General features: G+C 43.5%; 11 protein-coding genes and 1 non-coding gene across 12 annotated transcripts; 4 read left to right on the top strand and 8 right to left on the bottom strand.

Annotated features, from left to right (window-relative positions):
• Window positions 1–948: 948 nt before the first annotated feature.
• On the bottom strand, window positions 949–1,545 carry BYT42DRAFT_556155 (uncharacterized protein). Its single transcript, XM_051566747.1, has one exon. The coding sequence runs from the start codon at window positions 1,404–1,406 to the stop codon at window positions 1,002–1,004; it is 405 nt and encodes a 134-aa protein (XP_051427181.1). The 5' UTR covers window positions 1,407–1,545; the 3' UTR covers window positions 949–1,001.
• Window positions 1,546–1,709: 164 nt separating this feature from the next.
• On the top strand, window positions 1,710–2,453 carry BYT42DRAFT_556157 (30S ribosomal protein S21e). Its single transcript, XM_051566748.1, has 3 exons — window positions 1,710–1,813; window positions 1,899–2,077; window positions 2,142–2,453. The coding sequence occupies exons 1-3, from the start codon at window positions 1,764–1,766 to the stop codon at window positions 2,171–2,173; spliced, it is 261 nt and encodes an 86-aa protein (XP_051427182.1). The 5' UTR covers window positions 1,710–1,763; the 3' UTR covers window positions 2,174–2,453.
• A 420-nt stretch (window positions 2,454–2,873) lies between these two features.
• On the top strand, window positions 2,874–6,334 carry BYT42DRAFT_526655 (uncharacterized protein). The gene is made up of 2 exons (XM_051565352.1): window positions 2,874–3,139; window positions 3,213–6,334. Exons 1-2 carry the CDS (start codon window positions 2,962–2,964, stop codon window positions 6,203–6,205), a joined length of 3,171 nt encoding a protein of 1,056 aa, XP_051427183.1. The 5' UTR covers window positions 2,874–2,961; the 3' UTR covers window positions 6,206–6,334.
• A 444-nt stretch (window positions 6,335–6,778) lies between these two features.
• BYT42DRAFT_t28 lies at window positions 6,779–6,850 on the bottom strand. The gene has a single exon. It is a non-coding gene; the product is annotated as a tRNA-Ala (tRNA).
• Window positions 6,851–7,907: 1,057 nt separating this feature from the next.
• On the top strand, window positions 7,908–8,517 carry BYT42DRAFT_610491 (uncharacterized protein; the record flags this gene model as incomplete). Its single annotated transcript, XM_051571398.1, has 3 exons — window positions 7,908–8,088; window positions 8,162–8,262; window positions 8,332–8,517. The coding sequence occupies 3 exons, from the start codon at window positions 7,908–7,910 to the stop codon at window positions 8,515–8,517; spliced, it is 468 nt and encodes a 155-aa protein (XP_051427184.1).
• A 242-nt stretch (window positions 8,518–8,759) lies between these two features.
• BYT42DRAFT_610492 (uncharacterized protein) lies at window positions 8,760–11,553 on the bottom strand (the record flags this gene model as incomplete). Its single annotated transcript, XM_051571399.1, has 3 exons — window positions 8,760–10,130; window positions 10,284–10,936; window positions 11,019–11,553. 3 exons carry the CDS (start codon window positions 11,551–11,553, stop codon window positions 8,760–8,762), a joined length of 2,559 nt encoding a protein of 852 aa, XP_051427185.1.
• Window positions 11,554–12,254: 701 nt separating this feature from the next.
• BYT42DRAFT_610493 (uncharacterized protein) lies at window positions 12,255–13,031 on the bottom strand (the record flags this gene model as incomplete). The annotated part of the gene is made up of 2 exons (XM_051571400.1): window positions 12,255–12,485; window positions 12,573–13,031. The coding sequence occupies 2 exons, from the start codon at window positions 13,029–13,031 to the stop codon at window positions 12,255–12,257; spliced, it is 690 nt and encodes a 229-aa protein (XP_051427186.1).
• A 783-nt stretch (window positions 13,032–13,814) lies between these two features.
• On the bottom strand, window positions 13,815–14,003 carry BYT42DRAFT_477543 (uncharacterized protein; the record flags this gene model as incomplete). The annotated part of the gene is made up of 1 exon (XM_051563642.1): window positions 13,815–14,003. A coding segment is annotated over one exon (189 nt), but the record flags the coding sequence as incomplete, so codon positions are not given.
• Window positions 14,004–16,452: 2,449 nt separating this feature from the next.
• On the top strand, window positions 16,453–19,159 carry BYT42DRAFT_542836 (uncharacterized protein; the record flags this gene model as incomplete). Its single annotated transcript, XM_051565635.1, has 5 exons — window positions 16,453–16,681; window positions 16,740–18,241; window positions 18,306–18,475; window positions 18,546–18,866; window positions 18,934–19,159. The coding sequence occupies 5 exons, from the start codon at window positions 16,453–16,455 to the stop codon at window positions 19,157–19,159; spliced, it is 2,448 nt and encodes an 815-aa protein (XP_051427188.1).
• BYT42DRAFT_187242 (acyltransferase ChoActase/COT/CPT) lies at window positions 19,118–22,251 on the bottom strand. Its single transcript, XM_051562445.1, has 8 exons — window positions 21,786–22,251; window positions 21,575–21,699; window positions 20,817–21,498; window positions 20,709–20,757; window positions 20,288–20,640; window positions 20,165–20,225; window positions 19,689–20,089; window positions 19,118–19,627 (listed from the first exon to the last, which is right to left on the bottom strand). Exons 1-8 carry the CDS (start codon window positions 21,933–21,935, stop codon window positions 19,328–19,330), a joined length of 2,121 nt encoding a protein of 706 aa, XP_051427189.1. The 5' UTR covers window positions 21,936–22,251; the 3' UTR covers window positions 19,118–19,327.
• Window positions 22,252–22,875: 624 nt separating this feature from the next.
• Window positions 22,876–25,473, bottom strand: BYT42DRAFT_556176 (Septin-domain-containing protein). Its single transcript, XM_051566749.1, has 12 exons — window positions 25,255–25,473; window positions 25,126–25,186; window positions 24,919–25,050; window positions 24,809–24,830; window positions 24,539–24,598; window positions 24,335–24,472; window positions 24,139–24,256; window positions 23,980–24,081; window positions 23,763–23,911; window positions 23,602–23,700; window positions 23,438–23,519; window positions 22,876–23,349 (listed from the first exon to the last, which is right to left on the bottom strand). Exons 1-12 carry the CDS (start codon window positions 25,261–25,263, stop codon window positions 23,224–23,226), a joined length of 1,098 nt encoding a protein of 365 aa, XP_051427190.1. The 5' UTR covers window positions 25,264–25,473; the 3' UTR covers window positions 22,876–23,223.
• On the bottom strand, window positions 25,464–25,723 carry BYT42DRAFT_556177 (uncharacterized protein). Its single transcript, XM_051566750.1, has one exon. The coding sequence runs from the start codon at window positions 25,713–25,715 to the stop codon at window positions 25,497–25,499; it is 219 nt and encodes a 72-aa protein (XP_051427191.1). The 5' UTR covers window positions 25,716–25,723; the 3' UTR covers window positions 25,464–25,496.
• Between the last annotated feature and the right edge of the window lie 500 nt (window positions 25,724–26,223).

The following is a 26,223-nucleotide window of genomic DNA, read 5'->3' on the forward strand; positions in this document are numbered from 1 at the left end:
ACTTTTGGTTAGATATTTAGTTTTATTAATGGCAGCCTGGAACGGATATGATGATATGGCGGATATATAGCATCATTGAAAAATATCCTTCATTTGCATGGTCATAGTCAGTTCGCGGAAATGCTCCGTATCTACTGTGATTTTCGTATCGAAAGAATTGGTGGTCGTGTGAGAATGGGAACATACAAGATTGGTGAAACACAGGATTGAGACCTGCCCTGACGAGTTCATTGTTCCATTGGTACCACAGCGGCAAAGCTTCCAAAGTTGGATGCACCCGTGTCAAGATCGAAAATTCTGTCAATATCTATGCAAAGCGTGGGCAGGTTAACATCGAGAAATTGCCGCTTGCGCTTTTGGCTATGCATTATTGTTTCAAGCCACAGGTCCGCTTGTCAACCAACTGTATAATCGGCTACTTTGCTTCAGCGATATGTTCAAACGTAAAGCTGGCAGGTGTATTAGCTGTAAACCCCCAAGTCGTCATTTGATGAGATGTCATGAATGTGCCATCCGGTGAACATATCTGTCTCAAGAGTCAAATGTTTACCCAGCGATCATTGGATGAACAATCGTTAGATCCTGAGAACTGATGAGATTTTCTCGAAAACAATGACATAATTTTAATCGCGGTCATATCTTACAACTGCAGTTGATTTTGGGTCAGTTCCTTGTAAGATCACGGTATTAGTTTTTTCCAACACTATGAGGCGGATATGTATAACACAGAAAGCTGAAGCTTTCAAGCAAAGAGCCTCAACTATACAGACAGCATGGGAGTCAGAGTATGATCTTAGGAATGACAATTGTATAGGCTTTTCTGAAACCGCTGCAAGTATAAATCAAGTAGTTGGTGATGGTTTTATACGTTTGATCATGTCCAAAACATTTGATTTTACGATTACAACAGTATTACACGCATTTATTATCCAGCATATGAATTTTTTGGTTATTATAGTATGGTGATGTAAATTTCACGCAAGTTCAACAGGCATAGCACATCATGAGCTGAATTGGTTGAAGAGAGCTTCATGAAATACAGCAATACCAATCGAGACAAAAAGCGCCATGTAAGCGCGTCCAGGAGTTTGGCTGGCACCGCTAACTGGCGTGTGAGTCGGCTTCTCTGTACCGGTGGGTTTTCCCGGAATGGTGCTTGTAAATGTCTGGGTAAAGCTTGCGACAGTAGTAGTGATAGTATCAGTAACAACCACCGTGGCCGTGGGCAATGGTACGTTTGGAGGGATTGTCGCCTGTAGATTATTGATTTCTTCATTAGCTGCCGCTGCGGCTTGCTTCACGTCAGAATCGGCAGACGCTGCTTCTACTTCTTGCGCTATCGTTGCCTGGATCATAGCCAAAGCGATCACGACCGAGAATAATAGCAATTGGAAGACAGAACGCATTATATTACTTTATTGTTTTTGTTTTGATGACAAGTCCAGAGGAGAGATAGCAGTAATTTCATCAAAAAAGCCATTGATTCCTTTATATACAACTTTGAATGATTTTGTGATAGATACCGTAGTATCACATCAATGACGGCATGAAACAGTGATAAAATCAATGAATGACTTTTTTTTACAGATCTACATCACAAAAAAATTCTGGATGGGCCTGTTTCCGCTGGACCCCCAAGTAAAATTTTTTTGGAAGCCAATCATGAGAGGGACTGTTAAATAGTTGCAAGCAAATTTTTTTATGGCTCCTTCTTTTCTCTTTTCCCGGTTCTAACCTACCTTAACTTTTTGGAAATAACCAACATGGAGAACTCTGAGGGTAGACTCGTCGATCTTTACATTCCTCGTAAATGGTAAATGCCGTTGAATCCTCCCCATTTTTTTCATGTATCCCAATGACCCGAAGTCTGACCACATTTCTTCCTATTTTTATATTAGCTCTGCTACCAACCGCTTGATCAACGCCAAGGATCACGCTTCCATTCAGCTCAATGTCGGCGATGTGGATGCTGAAGGTCGTTACACCAACACCTTCTCCACCTACGCTTTGTGTGGATTCGTTCGCAAGGAGGCTGAGGCTGACGACTCCATTAACCGCTTGGCCACTCAGGACGGTTGTAAGTGTTGTCTGTGACGAGCAGTAAAATAATGTAAGCGCTGACCTTTTATTTCATTTTCTAGATTTGAAGAACGTCTGGTCCTACCAAAAGTAAATCTATCCGTTTATTCTTTTTTCCTTTCTGGATGATGAAACGGATGTAGAAATTGGTGTCTGCTAGAATAAACTATTCATTGATTCGCCAATGTTGAATTGATCAGCGACAACAATATCGATTATCCAAACTTTGCACGATCCAATTGCCTTGCATTGTAAACCATTTGGATGATTTATTGGGACTCTTTGAAAAAACGTGCACTCATTAGTTGGTATTGGGTTTTGGGATCGCTACAGATGGATGTTCGCGAGTAAGAAATGAGACAATTTTATTCCCATTCAGTATAGTATTGCAGACATACCATACCTGATGCCACAGATCGACTTATTTTTTTATTTTTTTTTTGTTTCGAAACAATAATATTTGCACTGCATCATGCACGTCCCATCAAATTCTTAACAAAATTTTGCTACTTTTTTAGTTGCGTTATTCAATGACACCTCAAACCTGACACTATATGAGGAAAACGATTCGCTTAATGCAACATCATATTAAAAAAAGTAAATACACGGAACCGCATCGCTTCGGCTTTATACGTTCATTACAAGCAAAATCCTTGGATGGATCCATGCTGGAATCAAAAGAAAAAAGCCGGTCGTTTTTTTTTTCCTCTGCGGAAAGACAGTCGTCACAAGTGACGCCACCTGAATTTCCGAAATTTTGACCTGCAACTCAGGCCTCTGAAAAAAAACAACTTCTCGAGACCTAGAAAGAGGGCGACCCGACTTTCATCTCATCTATACCTCCGATTTTTGCGATTTGCCAGAGATAAGTTTCCCTCCTTTATGGTTCATCTGCGGTGTCGAAATGTGCACTCCAAAGTGACGGAGTGCGTATCTCAACGCCTTTTCTCTCAATGGCGGACGTTGCTCCTGGAAACGCCTTGCGAGGGCCATCGACGAAAATGTAGGGGCAAGCTTTCATACGCAGCCAAACGAGCGTTATCAACCGATTCCAAACAAGGTGAATACAGCAGTCATGTCAGGATGCTGGAGGCCTCGTTTTCTAAACTTTTTTTTGGTGATGTTTATCGTAGACACTGCATACATGCACAGTTTTCTAAAAGACATTGACGAGTGTGTGGGCAGAAACCGAACCGAGCCAGCAACGTTAATAAAACTGGACAAGGAAAAGAAAATCGCTCAAAAACGAATTCCTCCGCATGTCACTTCGGAAGTCGCCAAACACATTCGATCCCCCCTTGCGCTGTCCATCCATTCCCTAGCCGAAGCGGGAGAAAGTGCCAAAGCTTGGGAAGCATTTCAAGCATTTCACTCATCCCATGCGAACCACATTATACCGTTCGTCACTGCGCAAAAACTACTGCACATGCTTGAACAAGACGTCAGCTCCCTTTCCTCATCGCTCACATCGGAACAAGTCGATTTGCGGCAACTGTACCATAGACGGCTGGAATCGCTTTTGAATCATCTCCAGCGCTCAGATACAACGTGGAGCCCTGAAGATTTTTCGACCATTTTACAGATTTTCGGCAAATTGGGACATATTGAGCGGATAGAAGCCGTGGTTCGTAATCGAAACGTCTATTGCAAAGACCCGATCACGACGGATAACTACAACATGGTGATGCTCGCCTATTTGAACGCATTCAACAACCTCGGAGACCAGGCACGCCGTCGATATGTATCAAAAATGATAAGTCTTTTGCGGCAGATGGAGCAACGAGGCGTATCACCGGACACAACAACGTTCAATGCATTGATTGCAGCCAAATTGAAGACGGGCGATTTTGCAGGCGCGGAGGAAGTACTGGCCAAACTCAAGGCCACGGCCAATTTGAAACCGAATCGGACCACGTATCACAGTCTCTTGAATGCTTATCTGAGGAGTTGTCGCCACGAAGACGTGATCAAGGCGAATGTATGGATGGACGAAATGATTGATGCTGGCATGATCCCGTCCGTTTATACTTTCAACAACATCATTAGCGGCATCACGCGACAAGTGGAATACTACCGACGCATACGATCCAACAGTGACATGCAAAGTGCCGTCAAGTCCGTCAAAGCATTGTACGATTTAGCCGTTCAACTGGGCGTCAAACCGGATATCATCACCGCCAATTGTTTGTTAACGGCCTATTCCGCGGCCAACGACAAGGACGCCCTGAAAAAGGTGGTCGACCTTTTGGACATCCGTCCTCGAAAGACGGGTTGCGGGAACTGCGGCTGCGGTTCCGGTTGCCAGCCCAAGACGATACAACCGGACCCCATCGAGAAACCGCCCATCAAGTTCACGCCCAATACTCACACCTACAACATACTTATTAGACATTATCTACGACAACATAATTTAGACGAAGCCTTTGTAACATACGATTCCATGGCCACCAGCGGATTATTACCCAATGCAGAAACCTACGCCAATTTCATCAATTACTACGTGCGACAAGCGAATATCCCCGAAGCCCTCAAATACTACGATGTGATGCGAAAGAAGGGAATATGCAGCAATCAGCACATCTTCAATGTATTAATGGTCAGCCTGTTCAAGGATCCAGCTCATGCCGATGCTGTAGAAGCCCGCTTAAGGACCATGATGATGGATGATATTGATCAGGATGTGGTGTCATACAACACTCGGATGACAGCTTTGTCAGTCAAGGACGACGTTGACGACACGATTCGAGAAGTGGCCGATTTGTTCGAGCAAATGAACGCACAAGGCTTGAAACCCGCGGCACAAACGTACAATATTGCAATGAACGTGCTTGGCAATTTGTACAAGAGAAAAGATCGACAACGTCACGACGCCATTGAAACCGTTCTTAAATCCATCCTCGATAGCATCGACATCAAAGCGGATTTACTCACGTATGCATTGACGATCCGCAATTATGTTTACCGACAGGATATGAACGGCGCGGAACGCACTTTCAAGAAGCTGGTAAAATCCGGGCTCAAGCCCAACGAATTCGTTTTTACACATCTTGTGGTGGGTTATTCTCAAGCGGGTGAAATGGAGAAAGCACAGAGGGTCATCCACCACATGGTCCACGCTCCGTATCATATCCGACCAACTGCCTTTATCTATGCGCCCTTGATCCAAGGTTACGTGGATGCCGCCGAATATGAAAAAGCGTACGACACGTTTCGTTCCATGATCGACCAGGGCATCACTGCCGACTTGCCTACCTACACCATTCTCGCTAAAATGTTTTTGAAATCGGCGGGATCCAGCAACGGAGTTCGAGCAATAGAATTGCTAAAGGATTTGCGCAAGATGAGCAACGACGGCAAATCGAATCTTCGATTGGATCTCCAGGTCTTGACGGTGATGATCGAAGCCCATGGTATTGCTGGTGCGCGAAGTTTGGACGTACAAGAAAATGGTCGGCAAAAACTGAGCTTGAGTCAGGTGTTGGAACAGCGCGATTACCACATCAAGAAGGTGCAGGATATATGTGATGAGATTCAACAACAAGGTTTTGACCTGGACGATAAAGCGATTACCACCATTCTCACTTCTTACCGGAGGTTGGAGAAACCCGAGTTGGCGTGGAAATTCTGGAATAGCTTGTCGAGCAAGCGCATGCTGGCTCCCAGTTACCGACATTACGATGCATTGCTTTCCTGCTTTTCTCATAACAAGCTGTGGTATCCTGTATGCAAGAATGTCTTTGAATCCATGATGAACGAGCGCATCTTTGAAGGGTCTACGTTTACATCGGATCCACATCAAGTTCAGGTGGAGCCGGATGCGGTGACGTTTGATGTCATGATAGAGGCCGCCGTATCTGCTTCCGATATGGCCGGGGCTCGAACGGTTTGGCGTTTACCATCGCGCCCGCGTTTGGCGGCCTCCGATTCCCCGGATACGGCACCGAAATTACCGCTGATACGGACGTATTGCCTGGCCTTGGAAGCTTTAATCAAGAGCCGAGATGCTACGGCCGCGCAAGAAACTTATCGCGAAGTTCTTTCTATACCTGAGCAAACGATTTCCGAGAAATCGTGGAGACATAAAATCCAAGAAATGGCCAAACATCATGGCCTGACCGAAGCATGAAATATGCAATTGAGCTACTGTATACATCCTAATTCCAAAAATGACACATACCATTCCGCATTTTTTCCCTTTTTTTGGCCTTTTACCGGATCACCATTGCAAAAATAAAATCCATTCTTTTTATTTATCACTGTTTACCTCTCGTTCAATAATGGGATATCCAACCCTCTGTCAATGGTACTTTTGGCATTTTCATTCCTTCTCACCGGGCTTTGTGGTATTTCAGATGAGGGGACAACGTCTTTATGCGACATCAATGCTTAACGCGTCAGGTTGCTTTGGCAACTTCTGTTGCTAAACCTAACGATTAATGACGTGCCTCCATTGTTATCCTCACAGAAATTTATTGATCGAGTCCAGTCCACCGTAGTTGCAGATCCCTATATCTGCACAGGATCATGCTTTTTTTTTTTTGTTTTCTGATCTTTGATCTGAACCACAGTCTGGTTATATTTTGCTGAAGCATTAAAAATATAGGATCTTTTTTGGGACCACTGAGTTAGGCAAAGCGACTGTTATGAATGCGGAATGTCCAATCAAAAGCGCCGAAAACGGCACCAAAAAAACCAAAAATGGAGACGCCGGGGTTTGAACCCGGGGCCTTCTGCATGCAAAGCAGACGTGATACCACTACACCACATCCCCTAATTTAGAAAATTATAAAAAATAGCCTATTCAATAACAGAAGCAAATTTTGAAGCCAGTTTTCTGGCCTGCAGCGGTCAGTAGTGATGTAGCGTATGCGAGAACGAACTTATGAATAGTTGGTATATTTTTTGTGCTTTTAACGACGAAATAATTAGGGAAGCATCCACATATGACAAGTTGCAATTTACCAATCTCTGAAAATTTCGAAGCTTTCAAGTCACATGACTGTTCTTTGATTATCTGAAAGCATTCTGATATCGAGATATTTTGTAAAACTCATGCAGAAAGCAGCCGAAATAGCCCATTTAGAACCTTTAAAATTTCGTATATAGGGTTCTGGCATTAAATATATTGAAATATTTACATTAATAAATATAAGGAAAAGTATGTTATGCGTAGACTATGGAAGATCAGGCAGAATAAAAGACGGTGTCGGATGCTTTTAGAAGATAAGGCAAGGACAATAATAGAGAAGGACAAGTCCACACGGACAAGAAAAGATAGTGGATGTGATAGTGTGAGAGAATACATGCTTATAGACTGAGGTTCATTCATATAATCGGATATGACATTTACACTAGATGACAGAAAAAAACAGAATATAATAATCATATGGCATGAGATATGCATAGCATGGATCGACAGAGGACAGAAAACAACTAGGAAGCACGGGAACTAAAAAGTATAGAGATAAAACACATGGGGCAACGCTACATTATCATCAAGGAGTATATTCAATCCAACAATACAAATGGTCGTGCTTTGTGGCCAAAGACAACGTGGTGCGCGAAATAGCCGTGACAAATACTGTAGATACAAAGTTGAAATGGTATCTACTGTGAAATTTTTTTAAGCTTGTGAAAAAGGTCCTGCTTCATTAAACTGCGGTTTTGTCTGCTAATATTACTATGACTGGGAAGTGCACGGATGGGTTATCTTTATTTCGTTGATGGAGAGTTGCGTTGGATATCATCCATTTTTGAATCTCCGGGAAGGAAATAAAAAAGACACTTGGAAGACTCTGGGTCAAAAATTTTGTTACTCATTTGCACCAATGGATAAGGATCAGGAAGAAAAAGCGAAAGCGAAACGATATAATCTCACGACAGCCGAGGAACAGCAACGACGACTAGAAAAGCTGTTCCAGAAAATCGATAAACCCGTTGTCATTCCTGAGAGGCCAAAGGAGAAATCAAGTGTAAAGCCGCCAAAGGAATTCGTTAGCAATGTACCAGGTAAATTTTGCACGGCGATGGGCCCCCGCCCCTCTCTATGACCAGCTTGAGCTTATCAACACAACCATAACAGGGTCCAGTGCGGGTGCTGGTAGCGGCGATTTCCACGTTTACAGAGCTCATCGTCGACGAGAGTATGCTCGATTACAGGAGATGACGGAGCAGGAACGAAAGGTAAAACCAAGATCGTGCGTGCGTCTGTTGTCAGCGGTTTATTAATGATGGCATTCTTCTTTTCTACAGGAAAAGGAGCAACGAGACTATGAAGAGAAAATGGCACGATTAAAGGCTGAAGATGAAGAGCGTACAGCTAAAAAGCGAGCGAAGCGACAGAAACGCAAACAGGCCCAACAAGCCAATGGCGACAAAAAGAAACCAAAAACAGAGGAATCAAGTAGTAGCAAGCCAAAAACAGAGGAGAGTAAATAAAGACGGGATTTAGATCATATTCATATTTTTTGATTTTATTTTTTGGAATAGAAAGGAAAAGGGCATAGTGTGGAAAGCAATGAATGAGCCATTAATTCTTGCTGGTTGTGTGCATAGATATATGTACATTTTTTTACGTCAAAAATGGGGGAATAAGTGGAACACAATCAAAAAATAATAGGTGCATATAACCGAAGGATATAGGTGTGTTACCCATTTGTCTGATAGACCTTTTTTGTTCCCTAAGCATCGCACGCCGTTCCCTTGTCTAGTCTATCCATCCAACTTTCCGGGATTACTGGCGTGACTCGATGCGCCTTGTCATGGTTGGCATCGACGGGCGCCCAACTGTAATTGAACGCCATATGCGCAGTTGTAGGTACGGAAAACGGTAACATGAATTTGGAGTCGCGTGTCTCTTTTACATTCTTCTCTTCCTCATCATCGTCGTCTGTATCTTCCTCGTCCTTGGACGTTGATACTACATCGCTCGTTGGAGCAACATCACGCTTTTCATCCGACGATGTAGAGGATTTACTGTTGGAGGATGGTTCGCTGGAATGCGCAGTGGATGTGGGCGTGGAGGGCAATGACGGAGGAAGCGAAGTCGAGGCAGTGATGCCAACAGACGACATCAACGATCCCACGAAGTTGGTCATGCTTTCATGACGCGATCGGGATCGTTGTAACAGGGCACTCTGAGTTCGCGACATTGGAGGCGCACTGCGACGGGCTCTTTCAACGGATCGCAGCTTTCTTGCTTGTTTATAGCGGATGGTATCCTCGGCCAATTGTTGAACGTACTTTTCAATTTCTTCGGGCAATCGTGGCTCGTTCACTTCGTAACGATAGTTCAGGACACATCGTTTGATTTGAAGAGCGTTCAGAGCGTCAAACTTTTTGACAGTGTTGATGAAGCTGGCAAGATCGTTGAGCTGTGACAAACATTGAAGCAACTGCAGCAGTTGTGTGGATGGCGTCAAGTAGCTGTTCAAACTCGATGGCAACCGGTTGTGACGCACCCAATCTTCAATGTGAGACAAATTCATACGGACTTGAAGCGCCTTGGAGCGACTCAGCATCTTTTTTGTAGTCAAAATGTGGTTGAATACTTCGCAAGACATGTAATGGAAAAACTGCGCCAAGGCCTGGATGATAATGGTAGGATGGACTTCGTATTCCTGAAGAACGTGGAATGTTGTAGACAGCAAATTGGTGATGGATCGAGGCGAGGTAACGTCTGAAGCATCCGTTGCCAACATACTAGACGTGCTGCCTGTTCTCTTCATGGACACACCGTTGGTCTCTTCAGATTGAAAAAAAGTTGAACGTCGATTATTTCGACGGAAGAAACGTTGCCAATCATCGACAAAGTTGAGATCTTCCATGCCGGGGATCTGCTCAAAGGCCAACATAGCAGGTACGAGCATCTTGGCCAGTCGACGCTCCGTGTCGCCAATGATGAACATGTACGTTTCCGAGATCAGTTCCGACAGCGTCAACTGGTACTCTGCGGTGGCGACGACCAAACCCCCGTCCTTTTTCAGATAGTACAATAGTTGAGTGAAATTCGTAATCCAGAAACTGAGAACGTGAACATTATGAGCATTTTCCTAATAAGATATCAGCTCCTGATAGTTCTTTCTTTTGTCATACAATACATTGTCCAACCTTTTTCCACTTCACCCTTGAAAAATCCCATTTTTCACACCTTAATCTTTTGCAGTTTTCCCATCCTTCCATAAATTTCCTCCAAAAATAGTTACCTTGATGAGTTTTCGCATACGGCTCAATGCACCATCGAGACATTCGCTTAAAAGGTCGGAAGTCGAGAAGTAATGGGCAAAACGTGCGCTTAAAAAGATCACATTGGCCGGAATGCATATCTCTTGTCGGGACGCCACCGGCAATTGGACGTTGTTGATGACAGTGTCCAGTATGTGATTTAGATCGTCTGCAGAAAAAACAAACATCTGATCGGGCATGCATTTGTCCCAGCAAAACTCGGTATCTTGTTGAAAATCGTCATCCTTATCGTCATCGTCATCGTCGTCGTCAAATGTAAGAGGTCCCATTGCTGATTCCAACAGCTTTTGTCTTCTTTCAGTTTCTTCAGCCATGAAGCTGTCAAATGCTTCAACGGTCGATTGATAGTAAAAATCGCAATCGTCCGCAGTCGAAGAAGTGGAAGAAACGCTTCCGACCGTCGTTCGTCCAAGTATACTGCTCGTTGAAGACACGCTGTCCCGGGGATTGACGGCAAGAATATCCACAATTTTCTGATTGTCGGTGTTGACGAAATCAAACACAGTTCTTCCTTTAGCTGATTTTGTTTGCGCCGAGGCACCGTGTTCCAAAAGAATCTTGACAAGATCATTATGATTGTTACTCGTGGCCCACATCAATGCTGACCAGCCGACTTGATAAAAATGAATCAAAAAGATGATGAGATCGCGATTTGGAAAATAAAAAGCTAAAAGTAGCGAGTCGAGGTTACTTACAGGAATCCTGAATATCTATATTTGCACCTGCTGTCAACAGTGCTTGGGCAATTTCGGCTTTTCCAAAACAAGCTGCATATATCAAAGGTGTTGTCCCATCGTGGTCTTTAGCATCAATCTCGATAAAAGGTCTTGTGCGCTTATCGTTTAATAACTGTGTCACTTTCTCAAGGTCACCACTGGAAGCAGCGCGCGAGAAGATTTTGTTCAACTGACTACGCTTTGTTTCGTCGTCGGCGTGGTTCAGTAGCTGCTCGTCATCGAGGACTTCTTCTTCGCCATGGATTTGGAGAGTAGAATCGTCAATATCCAAAGGAACGCTGTGGCGACTGTTGTGAAGGACCTCCGTTAACTGCTTGTAGCTCTCGGCCAGATGCTTCGACATCTCATCATAGGACATATTTTCATATTGTTTTCGTACACTTTCGTCCGTGGTGTCATCATAAGAGTACATAGAAGCATGAGGTTTAGATTCAGTCATAGAGTGATGGTACTGTTCAGTAGCGTAAGATGAGGCAGTGGAAGCTGTCGTCATGGTATAAAAAGAATATAATAATAAATACAAGAACTAGTGTTGTTATCGTAAAAAGCAAACTAAATAACAATACTATAAGTTGGGTGGCGAAAATAGATGAAGACCGCAAAGAAAATCCAGCTAAAGCGACCCTCCAGCTATAAATATCAAAATGGCGAGGCGAATAAGAATTATTGATGCGGATGCTGAATTGGTTTTGTTAGTTCTTCTTTGTATCACCACGGCGTTGCACGCAAAAGAGATAGGCTTCACGTGCTATGCATTTATGATGCCGTCTTTGACCTAGAACGGAGGACATTCCATATTAAGCAATAATTTGTTGTCGAACTTTATCGGGATCAAATCAATCGACAGAGAAATCGAGCAGCCTCCATGAGATTGTTTTTCTCATTTCTTGCTCTGGTCATTTGTAAATTCTCATTATCCGATGATCCGATGCTTGGACACTCTCTGTTCTGGCGAAATATAAAACAACTGATCTGATCGGAAAAACATGCATGCCAAGGCGGATAGTCTACATACAACAAAAAGACAAACCACTCACAACTTGCTTCATCAAAGCCTTTCCCTTCTAAGGAATATCAAAATCTTTGTTGGACCTATCAACCGAAATACTTGAAATAGAATATTGCCGGGCTGCCGATGGCACATGACATAGAGCGAGCTATCAGGGGTCAAATGCTCTATTTTATCATGGCAAATTATTGGATGGTTGCAAAGGACAAACAACTATCTGTCTTTATTTTCGCGCAAAAGATCGTCGCCTTGAAAAACTGGACCATATCCGGTTCGCCGGCAATGGGTGGCTTTGGAGGATGGATGACTTTTAAGTACGAGGCGATGGCAGACCCATACCCATTCAACAGATGTTGATCGTCAGCAGAAAATCCAGGTTGATGATCTTCCGGATCAACTTGCTCTTCCCGGCACCACTATTTCCTCCAGGAAACGTTGTATGCTTTGTGCATGCTGGAGCGGGTAGCCTTGCGTAAAATGTTGAAGGAGTCCATCCGCCATACCATGGGCTCCTCTTTGGTCGTCGATAATCGCCATGCGATTAAACTCCACCTTCTGTTCACCTGCCATTCGACTGGTAGAACCAGATCTTCACTCGTAGGATGCTGGGGAGCCAAAATAGGCTCATCCATAGGGGGGTTACCGATATGGCTTCTTTGGTCTTGTCCTGCTTCATTTTTCGAATTACCTGGGGAATCAATTTCCATGGAGGGTGCATATATAAGTCTTTCCTCGGTCCAGTGCTGGTTGAACGCATCGGTCGCTATCGCAAATGGATCTTCGCGAAAACTCCAATACATTGCCAATTGGTGATTGTAAGCTGCTGCAAACGCGTTATCTTCATACTCTTGCTCCAAATCGCTGAATGAGGTTGAAGAATCTCCTGGGAATGGTCGCTTCGTAGAAAGCTTTCCTGGATCGGCTAAGTTTGTCTGCTTGTACGTTCTGGACTCCCGGAACATGATGGTCCTGGATCGTCAATTTATGCGGATTGCACAAGTCCTGGAATTTGACTGCTAGAAATCTTGTAGCGCAAATGATGCCGTTCCCTCAGCTTTTGTCACATATTTGAGCGCCGTCATGTTGTCGGTGAAAATCTCCAATGTGCTAACTTCCTTGAAGATGAGGACAGCGTAATATATCGTCTTCAGTCCCCTCACATTGATGGACATTTCCATTTCGCCCGTTGACCCTTGCTAAGTATGTTTTTCCTGCTTTTTTCATTGACGATTGAGCATTTACTGGCAGCCTCTTGTGCCAGTTCATGGTATGAGTTGTCAACATGTAATTCTGCCAAAGAAGACGCTGACTTGCTGTGATTGCTTTTGATTTGAATCGTTTCCAATGATTGGCGGATTCAAGCCCAGTATTTAGTATCCTTTTTCCTGTCCAAGAGAGTCTGGCACGTGTTTAACAAATCCTCGAAATCCGCCAGGTGATTCTACTGTTTTTTTTGATGATGCGCAATTGCTTTTATCTGTAGGATCTTGGATGCGATGGTGGCACTGGCTTTTTCTCCAAATCCATACCCATCAGAATTGGGAACGTCGCACAAGGTGAAGACGGTCGCAGGCATATGTAACTGGTCCTCAAAACCAGGGGCAGAGGCTCGATAAAACTCGTAAGTCGATCTATGATGGAATCCGCTGAGGAGCTGAATTTGTTGGATATATTGAATGGGGGTGATATAGTCTTGCTATTATCACGTTATTGGTGGTATTGACATCAATTGAAATGGTTTGTTTAAATTGTTCCACAGCCCATTTGCGATAAAAAACTCGTGTCGCTTGGGAGTCAATGGCTGCTGTTGGGACGGAGACACTTGGTCCAATTTGCACATTGTCCTTCTCGGAAAGAATGACAGAGCAGGTAAACAGCAAATTCATGGTATTGGAAGCTAGAACGAGCTTGTGCTTCAATTTTTTGCCGTCAGAATCTGGCACGATTCCCGTAAAGATTCCTGGATAGCGGGAGTCGGTATAAGGGCTTAATAACCCCGATGCTTCTGCATGAATATCGGTTGCTGGATACTTGGGATAAACCTCGGCTGTTACAATGAAGACTGGGATCGTCCTTTTGCATTATATGCAAATATGACGGTGTCAATTGAGAGGTGTCTATTATTTCAAACGCTCGTTATAAGCTATATTCCGATTCACTGAAATACGATCCATACCTTGATGAAGACACCGATTCTGTCGTTTTCATGGAACTCCCGAAAGAGACCAGCATTCGCTGCAGAAAGTTGACACCGGAATCAGACAGGGTAAGCTGGACGCGTTCCGGAAAATGCTGACATTTATGGTTGTAGGCATTCTTGACTTCAAGAGCGCGCGCTTCACCATCAGCATCGTCGAATTCCAACGCGTCTTGACTTCCACCATGAGGCTTTCACATGTCCAGAAAAAGCTTTGCTAATGTCCTCATATGGCTTGCCATACTTGGAGGGTGAGCGTCTAATGAATCTCGTGCGATTTAGCAAATGCGCAGCAATTCAAAGTGACTATAGAAATTTACCTGATCCCCTTAATGTCAGAGCGTAGTTTGGAGACTGGATTCAGGCTGATAGCACTGGCGATACGATCGTCCTCATCGTCTTCCGGACGTGCGCATAAACTATTTAATGCCACTTGCACAGCAAGATTGAGGATATACCCGTGACATGGAATGTGATGTTGAGCCTTATCGAATCCGCCGCCATTAACAGAATGCTCCTCGATCGAAATGAAAATTCCGCAGAACTGAGTTTGTTGTCTGATATCGAGTTCTGTCAGCGTGCTTTTCACATAAACGACACCTGTTTCTGGAAATAATGCAGCGAGGACACAATGTTTTGTCTTTTGCAATGAAAAAGTAGAAAACAAAAGGTGAAAAATGAAGCGACGAGAAGGGGGTAAAAATATCGCAAGACAATTTTTTTTATTTTCAGTCCAGAGTTTTGAGTTGCGCAACTCGTTGCTTCGTTGTCGAACAATCAATATTTACGGAAGTGCTTTTTTTTTTTTTTTGCTAGTTCTAATGAATGCATAAACGTGGCTTTACTAATTACACGAGAGGGTTAATGTGAAGGTTCTTCTCTCCCGCCTACTCGCTTGTGGATTATCTTCCCTTGCGTTTGAGACTGAAAAGAGCATCCTTTGGATAATATATTCATGAACAGTCGATTTCGTTATTAAGTCCTGAAGCTCTGACCTAAACTGCCTGTAATGGTCGACCACAGTGGTTGTCGGATTATTCTCCAAGTGTTTGTATTATATACACTTTTGTGTTCATCTATCATTTCTTTTTCTTCACCCTTGCTTCGCTCGCCTGATTTGACATGTGGTCTCCTTTTCCTCATTTTCATTATCATGCGTAAGGTGTAGGCAGTTTTCTCAACAATGCCTAGTTCACTGGCAATGTCTATTGTTTGGTCGCATTGTGTTGCTCTTGATCCTGATAAAGGTTGTTCTTTGATCTGTTGCTCCGAGTAATTAGGATATCGACCCCTGAATTCCTCTTGATGGGTGTATCATTGGCTGATACGTCATATTCTTTACCGTCGTTAGCCACAGAACTGTCTTTAGCTGGTTCATGGGCAAATTGAGATCTTTCTTCTAACATGTTTTTCATATTGAGCTAACAGTCATCACCACATCCACAGTTCCTAGCACATCTTCATCTGTTTCCATAGGTGTTGCTGCATCTTTTTCTAATTCTATATCACCTGGACTGTTTTCATACGCAAATCCAAACGTCATTGTGAATAGAAAAAGAAAGCATTTCAAGCTGGAGCAAATCTGCTTTGTCAAAACTTGCAAATTTGTCTCGTGGAACTCCAAATTTAATTTTCTACAATCTTTACAAGGTTACACTCGTAATTTTTGTCCCAAAACCGCTAACAATTTCCGGAGGCACTGCATACAAAAATGGAAATGGTTTACATGACCAAACGCGGCAGGATACACAAACCAGAGTAAACAACAAAACATCAAAGCACATCAACCTCATTTTTTCTGGATTTTTTTTTTTTTTTTGGACTTCTTCTATCGTTGCAGCCTTTCAACATCTTCTTTCATTTATTGCCGTCATTTATTCCCTGATTGAATCCTATTTATATATTTCTCAATGATCGCTACCCCCATTTACGATTCGTCATGGCAGTACCATCTACAACCAAATATGAAAAGATTGTCCTTTAATGGGGAACTATATGACATCAACCAGGGGAATACTTCGGAAGTTCTACATCACGATGTCTATCGGAGCCATAGCGAAACAGCGTCTGTGCGTACGGCGGAGTTTGCAGAGGACGTAGAAGAGCATAGTCGAATGAAACGGAAAAAGAAACCTTTGCCACAGATCCCGCCTCAGGCACATCATGTACACAACCCGGAGCTTGATATGGCGATGGAACAACTTTCCATCAGTCCATATTCGTTACCTAGTCCGCAAGGAATTCCTCCAGCAGTTTTCAGACACGGTGCCATCACTCCTACGAGGGTGACTCCAGCTGACATCATCAATGATAACATTTCGTATGCGAGCTTCCGCCATTCCATGGAAATCCCGACGCATTATCAAGATCCTACATTGTATGCATTTCAGGACAACGTGGCTCATCACACTCAGGGTATGCACATTGGTTTGTCACTTTCTGAACCGACAAATTATTTACAGTGGTTTCGTAGGACATCAGGGTTCTATATCTGCCAGTGGTTTCTTCGATAATCATTCCTCAAACGACTTTGCTGGACAATTGAACTACACCCCTGAGACTCAGTTTGAGACTGGCCATCATTTTCATCATCCACCTTGTTATGGCCCTGGGGATCATCAAGTGCCAAAGCAAAGGCTCGTTGCTATCCCGTCCTCTGAATGCCTGAAGCCCGGATCGGTTAATCCTATACCTCTGACAGAAGACGGTCAATTATCTTCAGGCACCGAGCTACAAAAGCCTTTCGAACCAACTCCTCCCGAGAGAAAGGCTCTTCACATTGATACCACAGGATTGAATATTGGATTAGGCCGTCCCCATTCTCCCAGCGCAAGTTCCTATGCGCAGAGCACTCGCGGAAGTATCATACTGAAAGAGTCCCCGGTATTGCGTCGACGAGGTTCCAAAGAAGAAGTGCCAGATCTCTCGCCGTCTGTGAGCACCGTTCCATCAAACGAACGGTGTTTGACATCTAGCCTTTTGCCTGCTCAAGAGCAACAGATTTGTCGATCATCGCTACACAGTCCCATCTTATTATCTCCTACTGTGTCTGTGCGTAGTGGGCGTAGCACCGCCTCCGTCGTTCAGTCATCTACACCCAATACCCCTTCCTCTGGCTCTGTTCGCTCCGACCTCTTGGTATCACCCCTAGGGATCAATAGCCATAGCGCCAACACCATTGATCATTCCAAGCTAGTTCAGCGGCATTCTCGCTCCTCTACCTCTTCGCGTTCTAGAGGTTCTCCCTGTTCCACTACTCTTGAACATCATCCCTCCATTACCGGCAAGCGTGCTTCACCTCTCCATAACAAAATCCCTTCTCCGTGGACTCCTTCCTCCTCTTCACCACTTCAACTGTATGAAGAAAGACTGCCTTCTCTTGACGAAAACGCAATCCATGATGTCACCTTTTGCGAACCCTCGACCCGCCAAGTACCAAATCAATTGGATGAGGACTTGAACAATGAATCAAGCAGCGGAATCAAATCAAGACTTAGCATCGCGTCCTTCAGTCTAACTCAGGATAAAACCGCCATCAAGACTTACAGGAGAATGGCGATCAAGACCCGCAGCATAGAAGTTCAAATGGCGTACACGAAATATTTATTTGAGATCGCCAATCTCTATCATCAAGGCAAAAACGAGAAGCGTACTACTACCGCCTCCACTATAAGACATCGACTTTTAGCTGAAGCTGGATTCTGGATCGAGAAGCTTGCTAAAGCGGGCCATCCGGAAGCTCTGTATATCAAAGGATGTTGGCATCTCCATCCTCACTCTAGCGACTGTGTTGGTGTGGGTTACGATAAAGTAAACCTTCAAAAAGCGTTTCGATGCTTGCAAGCGGCTGCCAAAGCAGGATGGAGCGAAGCAAACTTTGAATTGGCCTTATGCTGGAAAAAAAGAGGAAATTTTGCAAAAGCCGTGGCATGCTACAAAAATGGTGCTTCCAAGGGTCATACGTTATGCACTTATGTAAGTCGAAATCCCTAAATAACTGGATTGTATTGTACGATTTAACCTGACAAACTTGGCTTAGAAACTTGCCAAAATCTTCCTTCGGGGGCAACTGCAGCAAAAGAGAAATGTGACCGATGGTTTGACTTGGCTGAAAAAGGCCGCCGACGCACAGGACTGCGATAGCGCAGAAGCTGCTTTTGTTCTGAGTTGTATCTATGCCAACCAATTCGATTGTATATCCATGCAAAGGTAGGTTTATCAACCACGAAAAGATGACTTTGATCGGCCGCTAATCTCAGAAACATATGTCATACACCAGAGATTCTTCTTTTCCAGCACAAGATGATTCACTCTCACTACAATACCTGCGCAAAGCCGTCAACCTTGGTTATATCGATGCCATCTACCGCATGGGTCATATTTACAAGCAGGGAGCTCTTGGTCAACCTTGCGATCCTTGGCAAGGATTCCAATACTTTGTGAAAGCCGCAGAAAAAGACCACGAAGGCGCCAAGCTAGAATTATCGGCAATGTATATGGAAGGCATTCGCGGATATCTTGCACCTCAGCACGATATGGCATACAAATGGTGTACCAGCGCCGCCGATGGAGGTTGTTTACGAGCGCAATACATGTTAGGGTAAGCACTGCATAAGAGCACATCGATGGATGTATTTCCATGAATTAACATAGAGCACATGACATAGCACTTACTATGAAGAAGGAATTGGTGTTAGCAAAGATTACGCGCGCGCCCTGGAATTTTTTAGCAAGGCGGCTTCCATGGGATATCAACCGGCCGCTGAAAAACTGAATCGTCCAGTGACAATGCCAGCAAAAACGGTGGCGACTGCCAAGAGTGCTCAAGTCGATGATGAAATCGATACCCGATCAACACCTAAAAAGTCTGATGCCAACTGTTTCCTTATGTAAAAAACCACAGAGATTAGACATATTTTCTTTATCCGTTCCGTTAATAACTATTATCGAAGTAAGATTTTCGTGACATGACATGACATGACGTTGCTTGTTTTTCCCACTAAAGAAGTGCATATTCTGTACACTGTATTGATATTTATTTTTCCTTGCATTTTCTGTACACTATTCATCGGCTTGTCTCAAAACCAGCCGTTTGCCTACTTTGCGGGTAATGGATCGGGTGGATGCATCATCTCTCGATTGGCTGGATGTATCGGATAGATATTTATCTTGATCGCCATTATCGAAATAGCTGTAGCCATTGATAAGTTCATGAGCTTCTTCCATGGCGAGCAATCGTTGGCGTTGCGATAAGCCACCGGGGTATTTCTCATTTTGAAGCATGACCTGAATATCAATGAGATATTTTTGCAAGGTGTCCAAGAATCGCTGAGTTTGTCGGTGCTTGGATGATGCGACAAACTATTCGGTTTTACGATTAATCCATTTCTCCCACGGTTTCTCCATTGTGTGCTACACTTACTGCAATACCGTCTTCCTTGATAATATAGCCAATGCCGAATCCATCCGATACCACAGGACCAAAACCAAAGAGGCGAAGCGCCGGATTACCGCAGTTGGAAGTACTGATCACAGTGTGATTCATGAGCAACCAACCGGCATCGGTGAAGATGGTAGGTTTTTTCTTGTCTTTATGGATGCGATCCCATAAGCATTCGAGTGCGTACAGGTGCCGATCCTGACCCAGGCCCTTGGCACATTCCCTCGTGAGTTTCGTGTGTGTTCTCAATGCGGCACGCAAAGCCTCCAATTTGTCGTGGGAATTTGCTGATCTTGAATAATAGGTCTGCACGAATTTGAGCGATTCTTCGGTAACGCTACGAACCGACTCGGTACGACCGTGAAGAAAAGTCTTTGTCATGGCTGAGCAAGTTTAGGATGAAGCAATATGAGTGCCATTGTTGAAACTCATTATCGAAATGGAAAAACGCTACTTACCAGGTTCATAGGTACATTCGCACTTGCCATATAATCCATAATATGCCGCTTGATATGCCATCTATCAAAATATGAGAAAAAAAAAACATCGCCTTGACACGTGCATAAAATAGGGCCACTCACTTGCACAAACGCATCCGGACTCATTTTCATATCCGTGATAAAGTATTTTCCGTATTTTGTAAACTCCAACACCTTGACTTCATTCTGCAAGATAAGATCACTCAGTCGCGTTTCGGCAAATCGGACACCCAGGGTTAGTTCCTCGGTCATATTCCATTCGATGCGACGCGGATTGATATCGAGTGAAGCAGAATTGGAAGAAGCAGCGCTGTCGCGTCGTGCGCCCTGCGAATCGCTTTGCTTGTAAGAATGAAAGATGGATTTTGTCTGACTATTGATCGTCTTGGCGAATCGAAGAATTGTGTCCGTGTAGATATCAGAGACGTAGCGTAGCACAGTATGACCATCCACACCTGCAGGCAATATGTTTAGAAATCCGCACGCATGTTCATAACGATCCACTTTTTTCCCACCCGCTTACCTGTATGCTCAAAGTTAATGCCCGCACTTCCATTTTTGCATACTATGATCTATTCAAAAGTTTTAGCGTTGGTAGTTGCGTGCTACAAGATGATCATGGATGGTTTACCTGCAGCTTGTCATACCAACGATTAGTGCATGTGCCTATTTGAAGGCCGTGATCCAGCTTGTAAGATCCACACAACATATTTGTACTCAATTCTTCGGTTGTGGCCGGTTCCACATGATCTAGACAGACGATGAACAGGGCTGTGTCCACGACATTCAGTGCTTCGCGATTGACGGGGTCACTTTTAAGCTCTCCTCTCAGACGAGCCCAGTTCCGACGATTTTCGGTCGTCAAAACACCAATAGCGTTATTAGCGATATCCTTGACGGGAATAGTAGCGGCATCTCTTAAAATAGCCTTCAAGTTGGACGCGATTTCTTTTTCCGACAAAAGGACTTGGTTGTATTCATCCAACACCTCAAAGTGATAGCACTGAGAATGAGCCATGACAACGATATGTCGAGCTTCATCCGCGGGAGCAATATAGCATCCGTTATCGGTTGGCACGCGAGCCGTTGCAAAAAGACGCGTGAACTGTGACATACAAAGGGGGACGCCTCGGAAGACATCGGGTTCCAGCGTTTTGTTCCTCAAGGCTTCCACAAAAGTGAGAGTGGAGTAGATTAACGAGGACGCGCGTACCACTTGATCGTTGCGAAGCGGAGTTGGATCGTCCTCCAACAGGAAAAAGGGATTAAGGTTCAATACCACCGGATCTGTATGTTGCAAATAGGAATCGTACCTGATCATGTGAAATTTTTATTAAATAAGCTAGGATCCAAGCCTCTTGTGGTCATTGTTCTCTGGTTTTCACTTACCAGAACTCTTCAATGTACGATGACTTGTCAGTGGCGTAAGTTTGCAGCAAGCCTTGTAATTCCGGTCCATCCGTCTCCAGAAAGTCTTTCACTGCTTTCTTTGTCGTTTCATGTTCTTTGGTACTCTTGAATATGTCAAATCATGATGAGTGAGGTTCGAATCAAGGATAACGATGGAACAAGAAGCCAGTTTCGTTTTTGATGTTTTTACCTGCAATGGTTTAAGAACGGACAGATATCGATCCAAAGTATCATTCAGAGGGGGAATCGGCAACTTGGGCAATTGACTCTGGTATTTGAAGGTTTCTCCACCTGTAGGATCGTCTGCTAATGCCGACTTGGCAATTACTCCGGTGGTCATAGTGACAAAGAGATGGAATTGAAAAACGTGGGGAAAAAAGTAATTTTTGGTCGCCCGAGAATGAGGTATTTTATAGGTATTTTGAAAGTCCGGTCATGTGGCTCGTCCGATTGGTTTCATTCCCATCCCACAGCAGACTTTTTAAAAAAGCGGCCTTTTTTCTTCCATAATCCGGGGAGAACCATACATGATGAAACCTCAGTATTTCCAGTTATGGATATATCCATATCTTTTATGGCTTGCGCTATAGAAGATTTGATAGTGAAACGTGGTGCATACGTCCCTCATCTGCATCTGTTTTGCTTTTACGTAATCCCCTTTTTTGTGATACGGTCGCAACAGATCATGACACGACTGTGCGGACTTTTGATATAACCGACACTTGATACGTGTCAGCGTCTGCACCTGTAGTCCACTGGACGGGGCGGGATGATTTGGGACATTCAAGTATGTCTCTATTTCATAAGCTTACCCAAGTGTCAGCTGCTTCGACCAGTGTTGCACGTGAGCAGTCATTGGGAAGAAGCATATGTAAGCATATGTTTTGGATACCTATTTTTTTTTCCGCAAACAATAAATATCAGCATTGAATCCTCATGAAAAACTCTGAGGAATCGTCTTTGCACGCGTAAACCAAAGTTAATGGTTCAATGTCTATGCATTGATTTTTGATTGAATTTGAACCATCAAAACGGAAGAAGGCGTGTTTCTTCCATGTATGCGATGGTGCACTATGAAGGAGTTTCCAAAGAACCATTGTATTAAGCGACGAACCGGCTAATATGGGGGCTCCTTTGCATAGATATTTGTATATGGATTGTGTGAGATGAAACACCCAATATGAGCCGTAGGATGACAGCAAAGGAAAAAATCATAAAGAGGTACTGCAAAGTGTCCTTTGTTCATTACAGACATCTTGTGCAGAATGAATTTTCAAGGCATCAAGAAAGCTTTAGGCCGCAAAGATAGGCAACGTCAGCCTAAAGAACGGGATTATGCCAGGACAGGAAGAAACGGTGGTGAGTGCGGATTTATACCCATGCAGCAGGGACCCTGAAAAGGCTATACCCTGAATTTAAGGGATTGTCTTTCATCAGAACATAAAAAAAGGAGTGTTATTAGAATTTGAGGTATAGCAGATAGAAGAAACCATTTTTCTAAGCTAAGGGAAGACAGTAAAAAAAAAAGATAAGAGAAAAGAGCCAAAAAAAATAATAATATCTCCCAAGACGTAAACTTTCTTGCGCTTTTTTAATGCTTAGCGATGGAAGAGTCGAAATGGTACGCTTTAAGCGTCTTGTAGTTGAGCTTGTGCTAATCTTGCTTCCAAACTGCGCAGTGCTTCTTCCTTATTGAGAAGTTCCGTCCTCTTTTCTTGAATTTCACGCTGGACCTTCAATTCAATTTCACGAAGCTATCAATGAGAACAAATAAAAAAAAAGAAATTGTCAAATTTAATACCGGCGACTCATTCAAGAACGAAAGAAATATCAAAACATTACCTTTTCCTCTTCCTTTCGCAACTGTTCTTCCTTCAATCGAACGCTTTGACTGGCCATGTCTTCTGCATTCAACGAGGCATCTCTGTTGAAACGACAATGTAGATGAGTAACTGGCCTGAGATGGCCATTAGCCTTATTTTTTTTTTTGTTGTCGTTGTACTTACTCTGAATCACCGCCACTGACGGTACGACTAAGTTTCTCAGTACGATAATTTTCGTAAAGGAAATCATGTGTAATTTCTTTCAAGTCCTGAAGGTGCGAACTGAACAGCGCGTTAAAAAAAAAGATCCATGCTAAAATAGTATAAAAGCCGATAATGCTTACCTCAGAAGTGCTGATCGCAGTCTTCCAAAGTCAGAGTGTTGGGGATTGTCGACCTCGACGGCTCCCCATGGATACTGACGTCCTCGTACTGTGCGACCGTTCACCACAATCTCTTCATCGCTACCGATAATAGCAAAGGGCAATAGGGCCTAACCATGGGTGCTTTGCAGTGAGTAAAGAAGGACTATGATTGTGCATTGAGCCAGACCTGTATTACCCTCAGTTCACTGTTCTCCTCGATCGTGTCTTCGTCGTCTTCTTCCACATCGTATGGGAAATTATAAATAGAAATATTATAATGTTCGATATCTTCCATAATCTGGTAACTGGGTATTAGCAATCCAATGTCGTGAAGCTCTCCGTAAGCCATACTTACTCTTCTCTTGAAATCCTTCAATTCGGCAGGTGTAAGGGAATCAGCACGTCCAACCACAGGAATCACATTGACACGAGGGCTTAATCGGCGCATCAATTCAATATCAATTTCACGCAAACTAGGAGAGGTAAAAAATAATATAAATAGAGTGATGAGCATTGCAGGTCAGTCTCAGATCGAATTATTGAATGCTTACGCATGACCGGTGGGAGAAATGAAGTACAAGAGAGCGTGAACGCGGTTATCACGGAATCGCGGGTTACGCTTAATTCTGGATTCTTCAGCAAGGATATCATCGTACTGTCTTTCCAAATAGCCGACGATTTCTTGGAAACTTTGAAGCGCCAGCGGCTGAGTTAATACGGTACCACCAAAGCGCATGAAATGTAATAAGACTTACCATTGCTCGTTGTCGATGTTGTCACCAAAGCCTGGAGTATCGACAATTGTCAAAGAGATTCTATGGTTTCAAGAAAATAAAAAAGGTTATCCATGTAAGGAGCGCGTCGAGATGGCACAAAAGACAGACAAGACCCAGCTTCTAAAAAGCATACGCAGTATTCCCCTGATTGTTTCTCTCCTTAATCCCCTTGAATCTTCCTATTTCCCCCTATGTAATTGGATCCCTTGACTCTTTTTTTTTTGGTGATGACTCTTTGTGATATGTTACCTTACACCATCTTCATCCAACTCTGTGGAAAAAATAAATGAAGTAGAGTTTAGATTCAATGACATGAATCGTTTTGAAAAAAAAAATTGATGTTCTCAATCAACACATACCGACAGATATCGGTTTGATAGTAATTCCTTCTTCATTATGTGCTTCTTCAGGATTATCACACACCTTCTTTGCAAGAACATTGGAGTCACAAAGCGTGTTCACAAAGGTAGTGCGACCAGTACCGGAAGATCCTGCGTGGAGTGATGGTTAGATGAGACGTGCTGGTTGGGTGTCGCTTTTTCAAGCAAGAAGAGGGCGACGCTTACCAACCACCATAAAGGTGAACTGAAATCCTTTTTTCACGTTTTTTCTACGTCCACCAAGTCTCTAGAGAGCGTTGCTCAGTATGTGGTGTCTTTGTTTCCAAGTGACGGATTGGGCAGCAAAGAACTTACATGTGCCATGTTAGATGATTAAGCAGTTCTGATTAATGAATAAGTTGAGAAAAGGGTTTATAGAAAGATGAAATGGAGGAGAACAGAAGTTTAGTTTAAAAAAAAAATAGGGTCAAGGCAAAGGGGGAGAGCACTTACAGCACAGCGGGGTAAACAGAAAATAACTAGTAGGAGTGGATCCAATAACTATCGTTTCCTTTTACTATGCACGCTGATGGCCGTTACACAGACCCTTTAGCCTTTCACTGACTTTCGGCGTTGCAGACACCTGGCTGACTTTCTTTTTTCAAATGATAGCATGAACGAAGAAAAAAGACTAGAAAAATTTGCAAAGCTTCCTGTAGTGATTCCTCCATTTCGTCATTTAAAGCAGTATGAATGTATACAGATATCACACAGCCTAGGATTTTTGAGAGGTCTCCAATGATTGTAGTTGCAACTAAAAATGAAAACCACGGCATGAAAAGCGATGAAAAAATTTTAGAATTAGCCTTTGCTTTCAGGTACGGAAACAGTTGGATCTTGGGCACAGCGGCGTTCAAATATATTTTTGTCAGATATTGCAGTAGGGAAACACTTCTGGGAGGGCCGCTTCCGCCCACCTGCTTTTTCTTTTTTCTACCATTCACAACTAAAAAATGGAATCACCTACTTAATGAGAAATTTATATGCTGAGGGCCTTCACCGGCCCTTTCTTAATAGCACTTCAGTCAAAAACATTTCACGCCCAACGACCACTAGATTGCAATAAAAACCATGAATGCGCATTTACATTAAAGGTATAAAGTAACACACATAATAAGCCTATCATACGCATTTTATTATAGTTCAAGCGGCCTGATTATGCGAGCAACGGTCATCGTCGAGCGGCAAGCTTTTTATGCGTTGAGCAAATCGCAGCTCAAGCCGGACTGACTTTTTGAGACCCAAATTGGCCAAATTGGGAAGGTGACGTAACAGACGTTTATC

Source organism: Radiomyces spectabilis (genome assembly GCF_025331425.1).
Source record: "Radiomyces spectabilis strain NRRL 2753 chromosome Unknown BYT42scaffold_2, whole genome shotgun sequence".
NCBI lineage: Eukaryota > Fungi > Mucoromycota > Mucoromycetes > Mucorales > Radiomycetaceae > Radiomyces > Radiomyces spectabilis.

What these genes read in the sequence shown, in the direction of transcription:
- BYT42DRAFT_556155 (XM_051566747.1), bottom strand. Translation starts at nt 1,406, where the DNA reads ATGCGTTCTGTCTTCCAATTGCTATTATTCTCGGTCGTGATCGCTTTG.
- BYT42DRAFT_556157 (XM_051566748.1), top strand. Translation starts at nt 1,764, where the DNA reads ATGGAGAACTCTGAGGGTAGACTCGTCGATCTTTACATTCCTCGTAAA. An exon ending in CTTTACATTCCTCGTAAATG is followed by an intron (nt 1,814 to 1,898) that starts GTAAATGCCGTT and finishes TTTTTATATTAG; the next exon opens with CTCTGCTACCAACCGCTTGA. An exon ending in CTTGGCCACTCAGGACGGTT is followed by an intron (nt 2,078 to 2,141) that starts GTAAGTGTTGTC and finishes TTCATTTTCTAG; the next exon opens with ATTTGAAGAACGTCTGGTCC.
- BYT42DRAFT_526655 (XM_051565352.1), top strand. Translation starts at nt 2,962, where the DNA reads ATGGTTCATCTGCGGTGTCGAAATGTGCACTCCAAAGTGACGGAGTGC. An exon ending in ATCAACCGATTCCAAACAAG is followed by an intron (nt 3,140 to 3,212) that starts GTGAATACAGCA and finishes TGTTTATCGTAG; the next exon opens with ACACTGCATACATGCACAGT.
- BYT42DRAFT_187242 (XM_051562445.1), bottom strand. Translation starts at nt 21,935, where the DNA reads ATGACCACCGGAGTAATTGCCAAGTCGGCATTAGCAGACGATCCTACA. An exon ending in CATTAACTTTGAGCATACAG is followed by an intron (nt 20,641 to 20,708) that starts GTAAGCGGGTGG and finishes TATTGCCTGCAG; the next exon opens with GTGTGGATGGTCATACTGTG. An exon ending in TCAAGGAAGACGGTATTGCA is followed by an intron (nt 19,628 to 19,688) that starts GTAAGTGTAGCA and finishes AAAACCGAATAG; the next exon opens with TTTGTCGCATCATCCAAGCA.
- BYT42DRAFT_556176 (XM_051566749.1), bottom strand. An exon ending in AGGAGAACAGTGAACTGAGG is followed by an intron (nt 23,912 to 23,979) that starts GTAATACAGGTC and finishes ACCCATGGTTAG; the next exon opens with GCCCTATTGCCCTTTGCTAT. An exon ending in GTCAGTGGCGGTGATTCAGA is followed by an intron (nt 23,520 to 23,601) that starts GTAAGTACAACG and finishes TCGTTTCAACAG; the next exon opens with AGATGCCTCGTTGAATGCAG.
- BYT42DRAFT_556177 (XM_051566750.1), bottom strand. Translation starts at nt 25,715, where the DNA reads ATGCCGTGGTTTTCATTTTTAGTTGCAACTACAATCATTGGAGACCTC.